Source organism: Sarcophilus harrisii, chromosome 3 (genome assembly GCF_902635505.1).
Source record: "Sarcophilus harrisii chromosome 3, mSarHar1.11, whole genome shotgun sequence".
NCBI classification, from domain to species: Eukaryota; Metazoa; Chordata; class Mammalia; order Dasyuromorphia; family Dasyuridae; genus Sarcophilus; species Sarcophilus harrisii.
The window spans coordinates 455,086,799-455,102,244 of NC_045428.1; the positions used below are offsets into that span (position 1 = coordinate 455,086,799).

The 15,446-nt window shown below is 32.0% G+C and overlaps 1 protein-coding gene across 4 annotated transcripts in view; it reads left to right on the forward strand.

Moving 5' to 3' along the window:
• Positions 1-15,446, forward strand: part of ARHGAP32 (Rho GTPase activating protein 32) — a 368,512-nt gene that overhangs the window by 238,992 nt on the left and 114,074 nt on the right. For all 4 annotated transcript variants that reach the window (XM_031960907.1, XM_031960906.1, XM_031960908.1 and 1 more), the window contains one exon: positions 9,286-9,367. In XM_031960907.1, coding sequence (XP_031816767.1) covers positions 9,286-9,367 — 82 coding nt within the window. The remainder of the gene's footprint in view (positions 1-9,285; positions 9,368-15,446) is intronic.

Below are 15,446 nucleotides of genomic sequence, written 5' to 3' on the forward strand. Positions count from 1 at the left end.
GGGTCTGTATGTGCTAGTGCTATAAGTACAGTATAATTTATTGATTGATTTTTGTTAGGATATTTTGAGATCTGTATTAGTAATATGGTATCTTGTTATGGGTCTGATCTTACAAAGGAACTGTGTTTTTGGATATAATCAACTCAAGTATCTGAAATAAGTCTTGAAAAAATTTAGAAGTTTTAATTTCAAACCTTACATTATTATTCTTAGAAATTTAAAATTATTATTATTATGCCAATATAGAACTTTAAAGAAATTCTTTGATGAATCCTTTTATGAAAGGAATGCTTACCCTCTAAGTTTATGTATTTTATTTTTAAAAATGCTGGAAGCTTGGTACATAGCTCTAGTTGTGTGATGTTTTCCTTGACTTTAGGAAAGTCAGTTAATTTCTCTAGCTCTTAATATATACATTTGAGAATGTGAGAGTTGAAATTTTCTCTGAACAAGGACATAACTGTTCTTTCTTTAGGTATTATATTTCCAAATGCATTTCAAAAATGCATGAAATATTCCATATTAGAATTTATATAGAAATTTTTAATTATTAGAAACTTAAGAATTTATGGAAGATTTGGGCTTCTTCCTATTTCTTATCTTCTACCAATTGGAAAATTTAATCTATTGTTACTACATTACTCCATAGTTACTCCCTCAGAGAAAGAAAAGGTGAAACTTAAATGGGCCTTTTTGTTGTTATTGTTGTTAGGATAAAAAGAAAAAATATGTTTTGAAGCTTAGATGATTTAAATTACTAAAGACAAGAAATCTTGGTTTTAAGAAATCTTAAAATCTACTAAATGAATTCCAAACTAAGGTAGTTAATAAAGTGATATAAGTTCATCTTAAAAATTGACTATAGCCCCTTAATTTATTGATGTTGTGAGCCCATGTAGTTCTCTTGTTTCTCTTCTTGCGGCCAGCTGAGTTTTCTAACTCTTCCCACTATTCCTACCAAACTCTACTATTAGCAAATGTCTGACAGAGATCAATGCTTTTTTAGGCTCTACCATGAGCAAGAGATTTATCCATGAAGACAGAAGGCCTGGTTGGCTCTATACACTTAAAATAATTCTGTGAATGCTTTTTCTTTTCCAAAAGTTTTGTGAGTAGGAAGTGTAACATGAACTCAGCTACAGAAATAAACATTTTACTCTGAAATTCATTATCTTCCTCATGTTCCTAGGGAATATATTAAGACCTTTACCTTTATTTTAGGGGTTTTGTCATTTTGTTTTAATTGCTTTCAAAATTTTTATTTCAAGAAGTTCTAAAATTATAAAACAAATATTGCCAGTTATATATGCACATTCCTAAGTCATTGGGACTACTACAGAGGTTACTTTTTTGAATTCTTTATATTTTTTACGTAGAAGACAAGTTAAAATGTAAATAATTTCTTGTGTAAATAATTTAGTTGCCTCTGTATTCCATATTCTAATAAACTGTGTTGATTATCTGCTCATTGCTATTCTTTCTTTAACCTTCTGTGTGCTACATGAATAAAAAAGGAAAATGAAATTAGCAATGTGGGACATTTTATTAGGGTCTTTGGTTAAAATTAAAATCGGAATCTAATAATGAATATAAATTATAAATTATCCACTACAAGGTCTTCCTTTTCTTCCTTAATCATATAATCAATAGTTAATTTATTAATAAAGAGGGCAGAAATGCCTTTGTGGGTTAGGGTCTTTGGGCAATAAAATTCTGCTTTTTTTGTGTTTAACATAGCTCCACAAAGAATCTACTTTTAGTGAGCTACTTCATGTGGAAGACATTATTATAGCATAGTGGAATGAACTTTGAACTTAGTTGGAGTCAAAAGATGTGAGTCCTTATTGTGCTACAAACTAGCTGTAAATCATTGGACAAATCATTTAACTTCTCTGCAATTCATTTTCTTCATCTGTAAAATGAAAGTTGGATTAGATTGTCCCATTCTGCTTTTGTGGGCCGTGATTCTAAGAAAACCGATCCCTTTTGAAATTTTAATATGTAACAAAGCAAATATGTCTTTGAATGAACTTTATGTTTAAATATATGAATCTAGGAGATAAAAATTGATACTTTCATATATTCAAAATAAAAATAAATTCATAGAAACAGGAAATATAGATTCTAACTATGTATATATATATATATATATATATATATATATTTATAAAGTTAAAGCATGTCCAAGAGAAGGTAGCCTATGTAACAAACATGTCCCCAAAATCATGAATATTTGGATAATAAAGTTATTTCAGTACCTGTGATCTGTCATAAAAATGTGTTGTTTTTGTTTTGTTTTGTTTCATTTGATGTTGAGTACAGCTAGCTGTTATTGTGAAATTTACCATTTAAAATATACTATTGTAAAACAATCCCTTACAATGAATGTTTTCTAGACACAATTTTATGTAAATCAAAGATTTTATAATCATCGTATCAAAAGAATTTGGGAAATATAATGATTAGGCCCACAATGAGAGAGCGAGAGGGAGGGAGGGAGAGAGAGAGAGAGAGAGTGTGTGTGTGTGAGTGAGTGTGTGTGTGTGTGTGTGTGTGTGTGTGTGTGTGTGTCTGCCCTTTAAGATTATTTGGTTGATGCTTGGGAATGGTGAAGAGGAATGAAAAGGGGAAAAAGAATAAAATAAAAAAGATGTGCACTAGAGAACAGAAGAGGATTTACAAGGAAGTAAAGAAAATAGGGACACTCATGAATATGCTTTCACATTACAAAGTATACACATACTTTCATGAATTGGTATTTGTTCTTATGTATTTTGAATTCTCCCTGATGTTATCTTTTGTTTTGTTCCATTTTGGTTTGTAGCCTTTTCTGTTTTTTTAAAGTTCTGTTTCTTTAAATAAAATAAATTTTAAAAAGATTATTAGGCAAAGCTGAAGACAAAACATGGAAAAAAAAATATAGACATCTCTATAGTGTCTTCCAAGTACTTCACCTTCTCAAAACTTATGATCAGTAAAACACAAGCTCTCATGGTTTCTACTAATTTGGAAAGCTTGGCAAAAGGCTACACCTTAGAGAGGCTCATCATCAGAGATTTAGATACTTGGTCATGAATTTTTTGCCATATTTATCCATGAAATTGACTAAAAATATCAGAATATACTTCATTTCTTTTTTGGACCCCTTTTGCTTTGGCAGTAATGATGAGAGAGAACAGTAGATACTGTGAATCATAGAGGACTTTTAGACCATCAACAAAAATGAATTTGATAAATAGAATGTTATTGAAGGAATTGATCCATCTTTATACTGACATCTTTTCTATAAATTAGAAGACACTAATCATTAATGCTAAATGAAATGACTTGAAGAATTTCTAAAGATTGATTAATACTTAATAATAGAGTTGATTTCAATACTTATCTAAAGAGCAAAAGAAAATTTCATTGGATACTTATTTATGTAACTGCAGTATTTGCAGTGAGCTTAAATAAATATATTACCATAAAAATCTCACAGAATTTGAAAGTTGAATGTTTTCTCAGCAGCTATCTAGTCTAACTTATATACAAAGCAATCTTACAAATCTAACTTACTTGACACATAATAAATGAACAACTCTTCCACTTTTGGGCAGGTCTAATTGCTAGGATTTTTTGCCTAAATTTGCTTGTTTGGAATTTTAACCCATTATTTCCCCATCTGTCATGTTCTCTATGAATCTACTTTTTTCCAGGCTATACATACCCAATTTCTTCAACTGATTCTTATAGATCATGAATTCAAAGTCTTTAGCCATCTTGGTGTTGTACTCCTTTGGTCATCAGTTTATCATTGTTCTTCTCAAAACATGGTACCCAGAACTTCAGAACACAGTATTCTAGAGGTGTAATGGCAAAATGGAGTGTGTGGTGCAGTTGTCACATTCTTATTTCTGGAAGCTTTGTTGTTATTCAGTCATTTCAGAAATGACTGACTCTTAGTAACCTACCCTTTGGAATCAGAGATACTTGAGTGGCTTTCCATTTCTTTCTCCAGCTCATTTTACAGATGAGGAATCTGAGGCAAATAGGATTACATGACTTGCTTAGAGTTGCATTACTAGTATCTGAGACCATATTTGAAGGTCTTCCTGGAGGATGGGTCTTCCTGACTTCAACTGTGACACGCTATCTACTGTGCCACTTAGCTGTCTGTTTTTCCATTTCTGCTCACTTTAATAGGGCTTAAGATTACATAGCTTTTTAGCTGCCATAGCACGCTATTGATTCAATGAAAATGCAAGCCTCTTAAGTCCTCAGATCCTAATCAAAAATCCCCAGATTCTTTTACGTAAAAGCTGCTAAATCTTGTGTTATCCTGTCTGTGATTCCATGATATTTGAATGGTTTCTTTCTAGCTGGTTGTGATGTTTTCTCCTTGACCTGGGAGCTCTGGATTTTAGCTATAATCCTGGGAATTTTCATTTTGGGATTTTTTTCAGAAATGATCAATGAGTTTTTTCAATTTATTTTTTACTCTCTCAATCTAGACTAGCAGGGCACTTTTCCTTGAAAATTTCTTGAAAGATGATATATAGGCTTTTTAAAAAATCATGTTTTTCAGATAATCCAGTTATTCTTAAATTATCACTCTTCCTCTCTTTTCTGGCTCATTTGTTTTCCAGTAAGATCTTTCACATTTTCTTATATTTTTTTCTTTTGAATTTGTTTTATTGTTTCTTAATGGCTCATAAAGTCATGAGCTTCTACTTATTGTATTCACATTTTTAAGAAATTATTCTTCTTAATAAACTTCTGAAACATCTTTTCCATTTGGTCTATTCTGCTTTTCAAAGAACTTTTTTTTTCTTTATGAATTTTTTGTCTTTCTTAAATATTGGATTAGTTCTATTTTTTGTTATTTTCTTCAGTTTTTTTGTCTCCTTTACCATGCTATTGACTCTTTTTTCATGATTTTCTTCCATAACATTTCTTTTCCTAGTATTTCCTCAACTTCTCTTAAATCAGTTTTAAAAATACTTTTTGAATTCACGTTTTGCTTTGGAGCTTTGCATGTAGCTATTTAGATTTATTTTTCTTCTTCTGAGTTTGTATTTTGATCTTCCCTGTATCTATAATAACTTTGTAAGATCAGGATGTTGTTTTGTTTGGTTTTGTTTATTGTTGTTGCAGTTCATGTTCCTAGCTTATTTCTTGACATTTACCTTTATGTTAAAATGGGGCTGGGCTCCTTGAGTAGAGGGGACATTGTCCTAAAATAAATAAATTTTGTGCTGCTGGTTTTCAGAGCTTGTTCTAGGGGTTGGTAAGCGTTCAGTTCTTCCAAGATGGTATCTTAAGAGAAGTTTGGTCATTGCTCTTCTGGCCTTTACAATGGTTTATGAAAAACCACAAGCGTTCTTTTCCACCCTGGGACTGCAGTGTCCTGACTCTGCTTGTGCTCCTCCTCATGCTAGCATTGCAAACTGGAACTGTATATGAGCAATGTATCCTGCCAGTGCTAGGAAACAGGCTTTTGTACCCTCTGATCTCCCTATCTGATCTGTGGGCTGAGAGCCTTGAGAGCTGCTGCCACTGATTTAATCACTCTCACAGCCCACTTCTAACTTACCAGGAGAGGCTTGTGCTGGCATGGTGTGGACTGAAATGCAGTTCAGTCTTATCCCAGTGAGACATACTTTTCCTGCTGATTTTTAAAATGTCTTTGACTGTCAAATTATTTCACCCTGTCCTTTTGTTGGTTCTGCCACTTCAGAATTAGTTTTGAGGAGTTATTTTAAGATTGATTGGAGGGGAATTTGGGAAAACTCAAGCAAGACCCTGTCTTAACTCAGCCATTTTGGCTTTTCCTATCTGGATAGTGTTTGCTTACTCATTTCTTGAAGAAAAGTATTCATGTAGTATCATTGTTCCTCTCTTGAATAGCTTTAAAGTACTTTGTGTAATTTCTCCTTTGCCTTTATCTCTACCTTATATTATATACTTCACCTTATTTTGTCTTTTTATTATTTTGTCTTTATATTTTTGACACAATGCCTTGCACATAATAGTCTCTTTATAAATGCTTATTGGGTTGGAGTAGATGATTATTTTCAAGTAAAACCCTTAGATCTCTTTCATGTTAACTATTGTCCATAGTGCTGGCATAGATAGTTTCTTGTACATAAATGCATAAGACATATATTCATGTAAACTTTGGGCTGAGTTAACAGAAGCTAGAAGCAAGATAGAACAAAAGATAAATGCCTTACCCAAAATGGTATCATTCTATTTAAATAATATTAGTAGTACTAACATTTAAAATGAGCTATTCCTTTTTTTTTTTTTAAATAACTTTTTATTGACAGAACCCATGCCAGGGTAATTTTTTACAACATTATCCCTTGCACTCACTTCTGTTCTAATTTTCCCTCTTCCTCCACTCCCTCCCCCATATGGCAAGCAGTCCTATACATGTTAAATAGATTAACGTATATCCTAGATACAATATATGTGTGCAGAACTGAAGAGTTCTCTTGTTGCACACGAAGAATTGGATTCAGAAGGTATAAATAACCTGGGAAGAACAACAAAAATGCAAACAGTTTACATTCATTTCCCAGTGTTCTTTCTTTGGGTGTAGCTGCTTCATTGATCATTGATCATCATTGATCAGTTGAAACTGAGTTTGAGTTAGATCTCTTTGTCGAAGAAATCTACTTCCATCAGAATACATCCTCATACAGTATCGTTGTTGAGGTATATAATGATCTCCTGGTTCTGCTCAAAATGAGCTATTCCTGTAGAAGAATGCTAAACACATCAAAAGAGATTTCATTTTGTTTTTGTTTTAATTAGGAAAAAGAAGAGGATGAAAGAAGGGATAGGATCAATGCAGGGTAGATGGATAAAGATAAACAATGAGAAGACAGGGTTACTCAATTCATTCTTTGCTGCTGTTCTATTAAGTAGAAGTTTTGGAATTAGGACAAAAAATGATTAATAGAGAATTGACAGCAGAAACTAAGTTCACTTCACCAGGTCCAGATGAATTCCATCTCTGTATGATCTTGAAAGAACTGATGAATGTGATTACTTAACCACTATCATTTATCTTTGAAAAAAAGAAGAGAATAAGGTACATATCATAGAACCAGAAAATGACAATATGCATAAAAGGGAATAAAGTAAAATCTTAAGCTATAGGTCATATGTTTTGAGTCTTGAGAAAAATTCTAATATCTCTTAAATATACATAACAATTTAGGAGAGAAAATAGTGATTACAAAGAGTCAACATGGAATCCTCAAAAATAGATCAAAGCACACTAACTTCATTTTCTTTCATTTAAAATTAATATTTTGCTGATGACCCAGATACTAGCTATTGGAGATTTCCAATGGAACAATCCTCTTCTTTATGCTGTTTAAGAAGAATAAACATTTAATAAATACTTATTGGTTGCTGATTGTTTGTAAATGGGGAAATGAATGAAATAAAATTGGGGATTTTCTCCAAAATGAGAACCTACATTTTTTCCAAGATATTTTATTTGAGATTATTTATGGAGACTTTTTAAAAGAAGCAGGCAAACATTTAATTATTTAAAGTAAACTTTTGAGTCATCATAGATTAGCAATAGTTACAAAATATGGATCCCCAAGTTGAAGCAAGAGTGCAACAAATTAACATATGAAAATAATTCTACACTGAAGGAAAATGCAACTCAGAATTCACTATGAATCAGATTCTTGGAAGCCTTCTTTATGCTTCCCTAGAGTCTTTGAATAATGGGACTCACGGATGGATGTGGTTTCCAGAGTTTCAGCTGTTACATCTGCTGCCTAGCAGCCTAGTTATGAGAACATCTAAAGAAACATCTGTAGATATTACTTGGGAACCGTTTTTTCTCCCAATTTTTTTTCTTTTGTTTTAAGGTATGTATTAGCATATTTATTCTATTAGCTGTGTTGATATACTGCAATATTTTGTGAGTGATGAGAATGTTCCCTTAATATTGGCACTAAGAATTTCTAAGACTCAGGAAATAGGGATGATCATGATATTATTGATCAACACTTATGTAGTATTTTATAATTTTTCATCATTGTAGTCACTTGTGGCAAGAAATTGACTCCTCATTGTTCTACTGTTGGATTAGAAGCAAACATATAATATTACACATATTTTGTATAACCTCAAAAAAGGTATATATTCTCTAAGAACTGTCAAGGTCCTGTCCCTACTTACATAGTTTTTACTTCATTTGATTGTAATAATCCCATGCAATAGGTAGTATTATTAGGAGTCAAACCAAGGTTCTGAGATCCAAATTGAATAGTTTTCTTTTCAAAAGAGTCTATCTTATAAGTCCATGAATCACTGGCTCTCACCTCAAGAAAAGCCCTCAATTCCTTTATGGTAGGGGTTGCTGAAGGAATCAAAGAATACAAACTTATCTATTACTTTCCCATAATCTTCATTTCAAATACATCTCTTTATCCTCCTAATAACACAAACCAATAGCACTTTTTCCCCATATATACACTTGAATGAGGATTGGTATATCAAGCAAACACAAGATAAAGTTGGATGTCAAGGCAGTAGATGGAGCCCGAAGTTGTCTTGTAGAAAGAATATGGCGGTTGGGCTGAATCTTTGAAAGAAGTCAAGGGGACTAAGAGATAGAGATGAGATGAATTACAGTGAGAGAAAGTAGACTGATATGGCTGGACTTTAAGGAAGATATTAGAGGAATAATGTGTAAGGAGTGTAGAGAGGTAGGAAACAGCTTTTAATGCTTAAATTTGTGTGTGTGTGTGTGTGTGTGTGTGTGTGTGTGTAAAGAAATGTAGTGAAGGGCAGGAAGTAGGAAGTAATCATTGAACTTTATTAAGTATCAGTTTAGAAAAGTTTTTTAAAGACATGTTATTTAGCTTCATTTTTAAAAAAGCAAATAAAAGCTAGCTAAACTTGTAATTAAGATGATTGGGCAGCTAATAACATTATTGGCTTTGAGTTAATTTATTTATTGATTTTTTAACTTTTAATTTTTATTTGATTGATATGTCTTTTATCTTATGTACAATTCATTGCTGAATTTTAATATTTATAACATGAAAAATTCTGTATTAGAAAAATAAAAAGCAAATTTGCATATTTGGCCACATTAGACACAACTATAATTTTTCTGTAGCAACAGACTGTATTTTATTATTGTTTTGTACAATTGGATTCATCTGTTATTTGTTTCAGGGAATACTAGACACAAATGGGAGGGTCCATGGAACACATTAGTCAAAGCTGAATTGAGAGTATTTACAGATTTCTTTTATTTTGTAGGTAGGACTCTTTCCTGGTCACTGTGTCGAGTTAATTAACCAAAAAGTTCCTCAGTCAGTGACAAACTCAGTGCCCAAACCAGGTAAGTTCCTTTTACTTATGGAAATGATGTTTTAAAAATGATTTTAAGTCAGAATTGTTTTCTTCTACTTAGGTTTGTAGTTTGTTTTGCTACTTTGCCTCTGTTTCTCTATTTGTTGGTATTTGTGCACATTGTACATGTATAAAATTTTATTTGTTTTTTTTATTTGTCTCTGATCATTTAATATCATGTATATGCTTGGATGTTTTAAAAGGATTTTACTAAATCTGTTTTTAGCTTTTAAAATTTTTCCACCTAAAATAGGTTGCTAATAAAATGAGAGATAATTTAGATGTTTTTGGTCTGAAAACATAGTTTAAAAAGAATGTTAAATGGTTTGAGGATTACTATATGAAGGAAATGTTTATTTCATGAATCCCCTAGGAATCCAAAATACTGCATAAAGGAATATTGTGGATTTTCAGGGATCTGTTTTGAAATTGCATATGATATGTGAAGCAGTATAGTAATAACAAGCATATGATTCAAGTTAATCAGAATAACATTTTTATTCTTCATTGGGGTAGTACTTCCACAAAATTTCAAAATCTATGAAGTTCAGAGCCTTTTGATGATAATATTTAATTTTTATATCATAAAAATGTAAACATTCATGTCTGGCTCTGGAAAAGGAGCCCTCCTTTAGAGGATTTTTTCAGAGAAAAGAAGTATACAATTTAATTTTCCCCTGAATTTTCAGGTTTGGCAAGTAAGCAGAGAGATAAACTATCCAATACTTTGTATCTGTTTGTTTGCCAGCAAAATCAATTTATGACTTTAAAAAGCTATGATTTGGACAAAATAACTTGTCATAAAACTATCTTCTAGACCAAGGACCGGTTGTAGATATAGAACTAGTCCAGGTCTGTAGCCTTGGCTATTTTCCCAGCTCACTCCATAGTGCTCCAGTCTGGTTCAGTTTGAAATGATACAGGAAGTGTACATCTTATACTCCATTTAAAAAGACTGGATTAGCAGGCAAGTTTTTGTGTTTTAATCATGCCTGAAAATTTATCCAGCTTTTATTTACATTTTCCTCTTCCTTCAGCTTGCAGGAATTTATTCATTTCACACAATTCCATAACCACCTACATTAAGAGTGGAGGGCATACTCTCAATTTTATGGCATTTTCCCCACTTTTATTTGTAAATACAAGAAATAGTAATAAATCCCCTACTTCAACATTGGTTCAAATGAAACATACCTTTAGGATATACATTAGGATGTTCAGTAGCACTGAACTAGAGCATTGGACTCTTGTTACGTGATCTTGGTCAAGTCATTTAACTATTTGCTTCAGTTCTTTATTTATAAAATGAGCTGGTTGAGTCAGACATGACTGAAGTATCAACTATAGGGTTATTACCTAACAAATATATTCTGTGGCCAGTATATATAGTGTAGTGGTATTGACTGTATCACTACCTAAGCTTTCTGATTAGGTATATCTCAAGTGAAACTTTGAGCCCAGTTTTCCTTCTATTAGATAAGAAATGTGAACTAATAAGCTCTACAATCCCTCATGGCTCTACAGTTTTAGATGTTGGCAATTCAAAGGCTTCTTAAAAAAATATCCTCCCAAAAAGATTTTTTAAATATGGCTTAGTGTATGCTTAATTTTGAACTCTGAATCTGAATTCTGGAAGACCTGAATTCACATTTAGTCTCAAATACTTACTAGCTGCATTACCCCAGTCAAGTTCCTTAACTCTGTGTGTCCTGGTTTCCTTACTTACCAAATGGGATAATAATAGCACTAACTCCTGGGATTGTTGTGAGGATAAAATGAGGTCGTATTTGTAAAGCACTTTGGAAATCTGAAAATACCATATATATGCTAATTCTTAATATAATAAATGTTCATTAGTGCTGACAATGGCCTCCAATTGAAACAGTAAATTTTTAAAATAATGTAGATTAACCATCTATGGTTAGAAGTTTCTTTTGCCAATAGCAGCATAAAAAGGTAGCTATACTATATTGGTAGCACAAAATACGTATACTTTAAAATACTAAGTTATAAAACTAGAAAATAAATAGTTGCCGCATCACTCTGATCCTGTTTTGCATCTCTCGTTTAAAATAAACTCAAACACATTAGTATGTGCCTATTATTAATTCCTCTAAAAATGCATTACATCTGAAAATTTTGATCTTTTTTAGTGAAGTTCATCTTATATAGAAATAATTAGTTTTTAATGACAATAGTATTTGGGACTGAACCTTGATCTAGCACTTAGCATTGTGCTTGTCATATTGTAGACATTTAATGAATGAATGATTGAATGACTGATCAGGTCCCTATCTATTCATTTCAAAAACCAAAGTGTAAGTTTATTCTGGTTTTGAAAATGAACTCTTAACAATTCACTTTTGAGATGAAACAATTTGATTACACATATGGAGTTCACATTTAATATTAGAGCAAGTCATAAAGTATATGTGAATCCTTTAGGCTGTGCTCAGCAGGTACTAGGAAATGAACAGTATTGGTTAAAGTTATTTGGGAATATACTTTCAATTGCCAGAAAGATACAAGTGACTTAAAATAATTTATTTAACATTTGATTATTTTTAACAATTCATTTTAATTAAGCAAAACATTTATGGAGGTCAACACTGTGTCAAGTCCCAAATGAACTAACAAATATGCTTCATAGTTTAGAAAAGTACATTCTGTGGTAGTAATTATTTATTGTTCAGTGAATAATTTACTTCAGTCCCATTAATAACAAAGCCAGAAAGAAATTACAAAAGATTTAAGTGAGGTTTATGGCTTGGTTAGGAATAATTATGGAATTACAAAAGATGATTTTTCAAATAGAGCTCATCAACTGTCGTACTATACTTTGAAGGCAAACCAGAGACTCTATTCCACTTTTTTCATTCAAAGAAAATAGTTAATAATGAGACAGAGTGGGATAGATGGGCAAGAAAGCAATATGGGTTATGAAGGGATAGAGAATTATGTCAATACATGTCATGCCCAGAAAATGATACGTAGATTTGTGTCCTAGCTTTATGTTGACTATTTGTGTCTTCTTGGCAAACTGCTAATTTTCTCTAGACCTCTCTTTTTTTGTAAAGATTGTGAACAATGTAAACTATGGAGTGAAAAACTGATGGATCATGTAGATTACTCACCTTTAAAAATTAGGAAAATTGCTTTCATTTTTCTACAGTGAGATCCCTAAAATGAGAGATGGATTCTAAATGAAAAGATATATATGTGCATATATATAAATGAAAATATAAATTCGAAATATAAATAATTATTTAAATAATTAGAAACATATCATAATCCTAAGTTATACAATGGACTTCATTGGTTACTAGATCCATTTAAACTTTATTAGCAAAATGATTAATTTTTAGTGGTATGAATTTTGCTAAGCTTATGCTCAAATGACAAAAATTCTTTCTCCAATTCAGTACAGCCTATCAAAGTTTTTAATCCTTTTAGCACAACTTTCTGGAACTCAGGGTTACCTTAGTATCACAGTGGAGTACCAGAGGACAACATTGTAGTTTTTTAGTAGATTTTATTGATGCCTTTTTTTTTTTTTTTTTTTTTACAGCACAATTATTTCCAATATCCACTCCTCCTCTTCTCTTATTATATTATATATCTCAAATTGAATCTTCTCTTATGATCAAGAAAAAAAAAATTAAAAGCATCCAATATTAGAAATTGTATTGGACAATGTATGTACATAAAGTATTGTTTTGTACTTCCCTATCTCTCCATAATGAAGAACTTGTTCAGTTATGTAGTTGTGTCCAATTTTTTTTTTTTTGCCCCTTGGACCAGATCATGTCAGTATTGTCCCTAGGGTTTTCTTGGCAAAGATACTGGAGTGGTTTGCCATTTCCGTCTGCAAACCCAGGAATTAAGGCAAACCCAGGGTAAGACAGCTGTTAAGTTTCTGAGACTAGGCCTTTGAACTCCAGGTCCTTAGTTACCTAGCTGCCTCTGTTGAGGAGCAAGGTGTATTTAGTTATCTCTTCTCTGTAATCTCTTCTTTTTCATTGCTCTGAATTCACCTTCCTTTTAGTGATATTTTTTTCTATTTATATTATAGTAGGTCATGCATGGTATGAAAGGAAACTTCAGTTTAGTTCACGCTTTTCTTGCTATTGGATCATATATTTATGTGGTTATTTTTAGTCTGAAGTTCTTTTTTATTGATTGTCTGCAATGCTTGGAATGCTCTGTGCTCTCCCTCCTCATTTCTGACTTATGGAATCTCAGAATTCCTTCAGATATCCAAAGTCCTATTTTCTGTAAGCATTTTCCAGTCTTCTTCAATCTCTGTGTCTTTTCTCTGAAACTACCAGTAATTTATTCTTTCATATCTTGTTTTCACATAATAGCTTGTATGTTGCCGCCCTCTTTAGATTTATATCCTCAAGAGCAGGGACTGTTTTTTGCCTTTCATATTGCCTGATATATACTATCTGTTTAATAATTGTTAGTTGACTAACTGGTAACCATTTATTTATATTCTTTTTTTTTAAACCACATATCAAATGTGAATGACTTTGAACATAATTTTTATGTTAAATCTCTATGTTTCCTTGTATTTAAGGAGGTTAGTTTATCTTGTTTTGAAAATTGAAGGGACTTAAATAAAAAAATCACTTAAATATATTTTCAGGTGTATGACAATGAAATATTATTGACCCAGGAGTTGTTTCTTTGTAATTTAATTATTCTAACTTTTTTAAGGGACAGAAATATTTATCAAGCAACTACCCACAGAATTTTCTTTGTGAAAAGGTCCAAGGGGATGGAAGGGAGTGCTCCTTAGTTGCTATAGGAAATAGCACTGAGAATAAAGTGCTAATACTGCAGTGGGGATAATTTTAGGTATTATGTGTGTGATTTCATTGTTATATTGGACTTCCAGGTAAGGAAATATCTTTTTCCAGTGGAAATTTTTACCTTCTTATCTTATAGTGGCCTAGAGCATTGAATGTTTAAATAACTAGCCCAGCATCACAAGAGTGTCTGTGTATTGGGGTGGAGGTGGGGAGGCTGGAATTCAAATTTTCCTGATTGCAAGGGCATCTCTTTATCTACTGTTTCACAACTGCCTCAGTCATCAGTGATGAGAAACCTAGAATAGTTTCTTTTGTAGTTTTTCAGACCAGACTATAGAAGAAGCTTTTAGTAAGCATTAGATTCATCTGTTTCTTTTTTGTTTTTCAAATACTCAAATAATTAACTCTTTTCTTTTGCTACAAATAAACATCTGCACCTCATAGAAGTAATTTCTTGTCTCTGAAATAAGCAAAGTAGTGTATTTGGAGTTGATTGAATTTTTAGGTGTGTCCCCATAAAGTATATTTATTGACAATGCCTTACTGCTAAATTGTTCTTATGAGGGTGGTGGTGGTGGAAGGATTGCATTTAAAGCATAAGAACATTGTGTACTCTAAGTATAAAGCAGCTTGCTGTGCAGGAATTTACAAACATAGAACTGCTTGTGTTACTTTATTGCACATAGATTTGATTGGATTAAATATTTAAATGGAAAACTGATGTATAACTTAGCTCTCTTCTTTCTTTCTTTCTTTTACTTAATTCCATATCCTTCTTCCCCATAATCCTCTTCTTTCCTTTTCCCTTCTGTTTTGTTCCCTTTTCATTCACCATTCTCCTGTATCCTTTCTCTCTTTTCCTCCTTCATTCTCTATCCTTCACAATGTACCTTTCTCTCCTGTAGCCCTCTCATCATTTTTTTCTCTCTCCTCTTTCTTTATCAGTAAATCAGCAAGTTTTTATTAAATACCTATTATATGTCCTTCACTGTATGTAGCAAATAAGAGCTTATAGTCTTATGAGAGTGGGGCAGGTTCATATGTAAATATGTATTGAATAGATGCAAATATACCCACACGAAGTATTTGGGGTTGAAGGCATTAGATGAAGATTGGAAGGAATCAAGAAATATTTCTTATAGAGGGAGCGTTTTGCTATTTTGTTGTGATTTTTTTTTTCAATCATGTCCAATTCTTTGTATTCCTATCTAGGGTTTTCTTGGCAAAGATAATGCCATGGTTTGCTATTTCCTT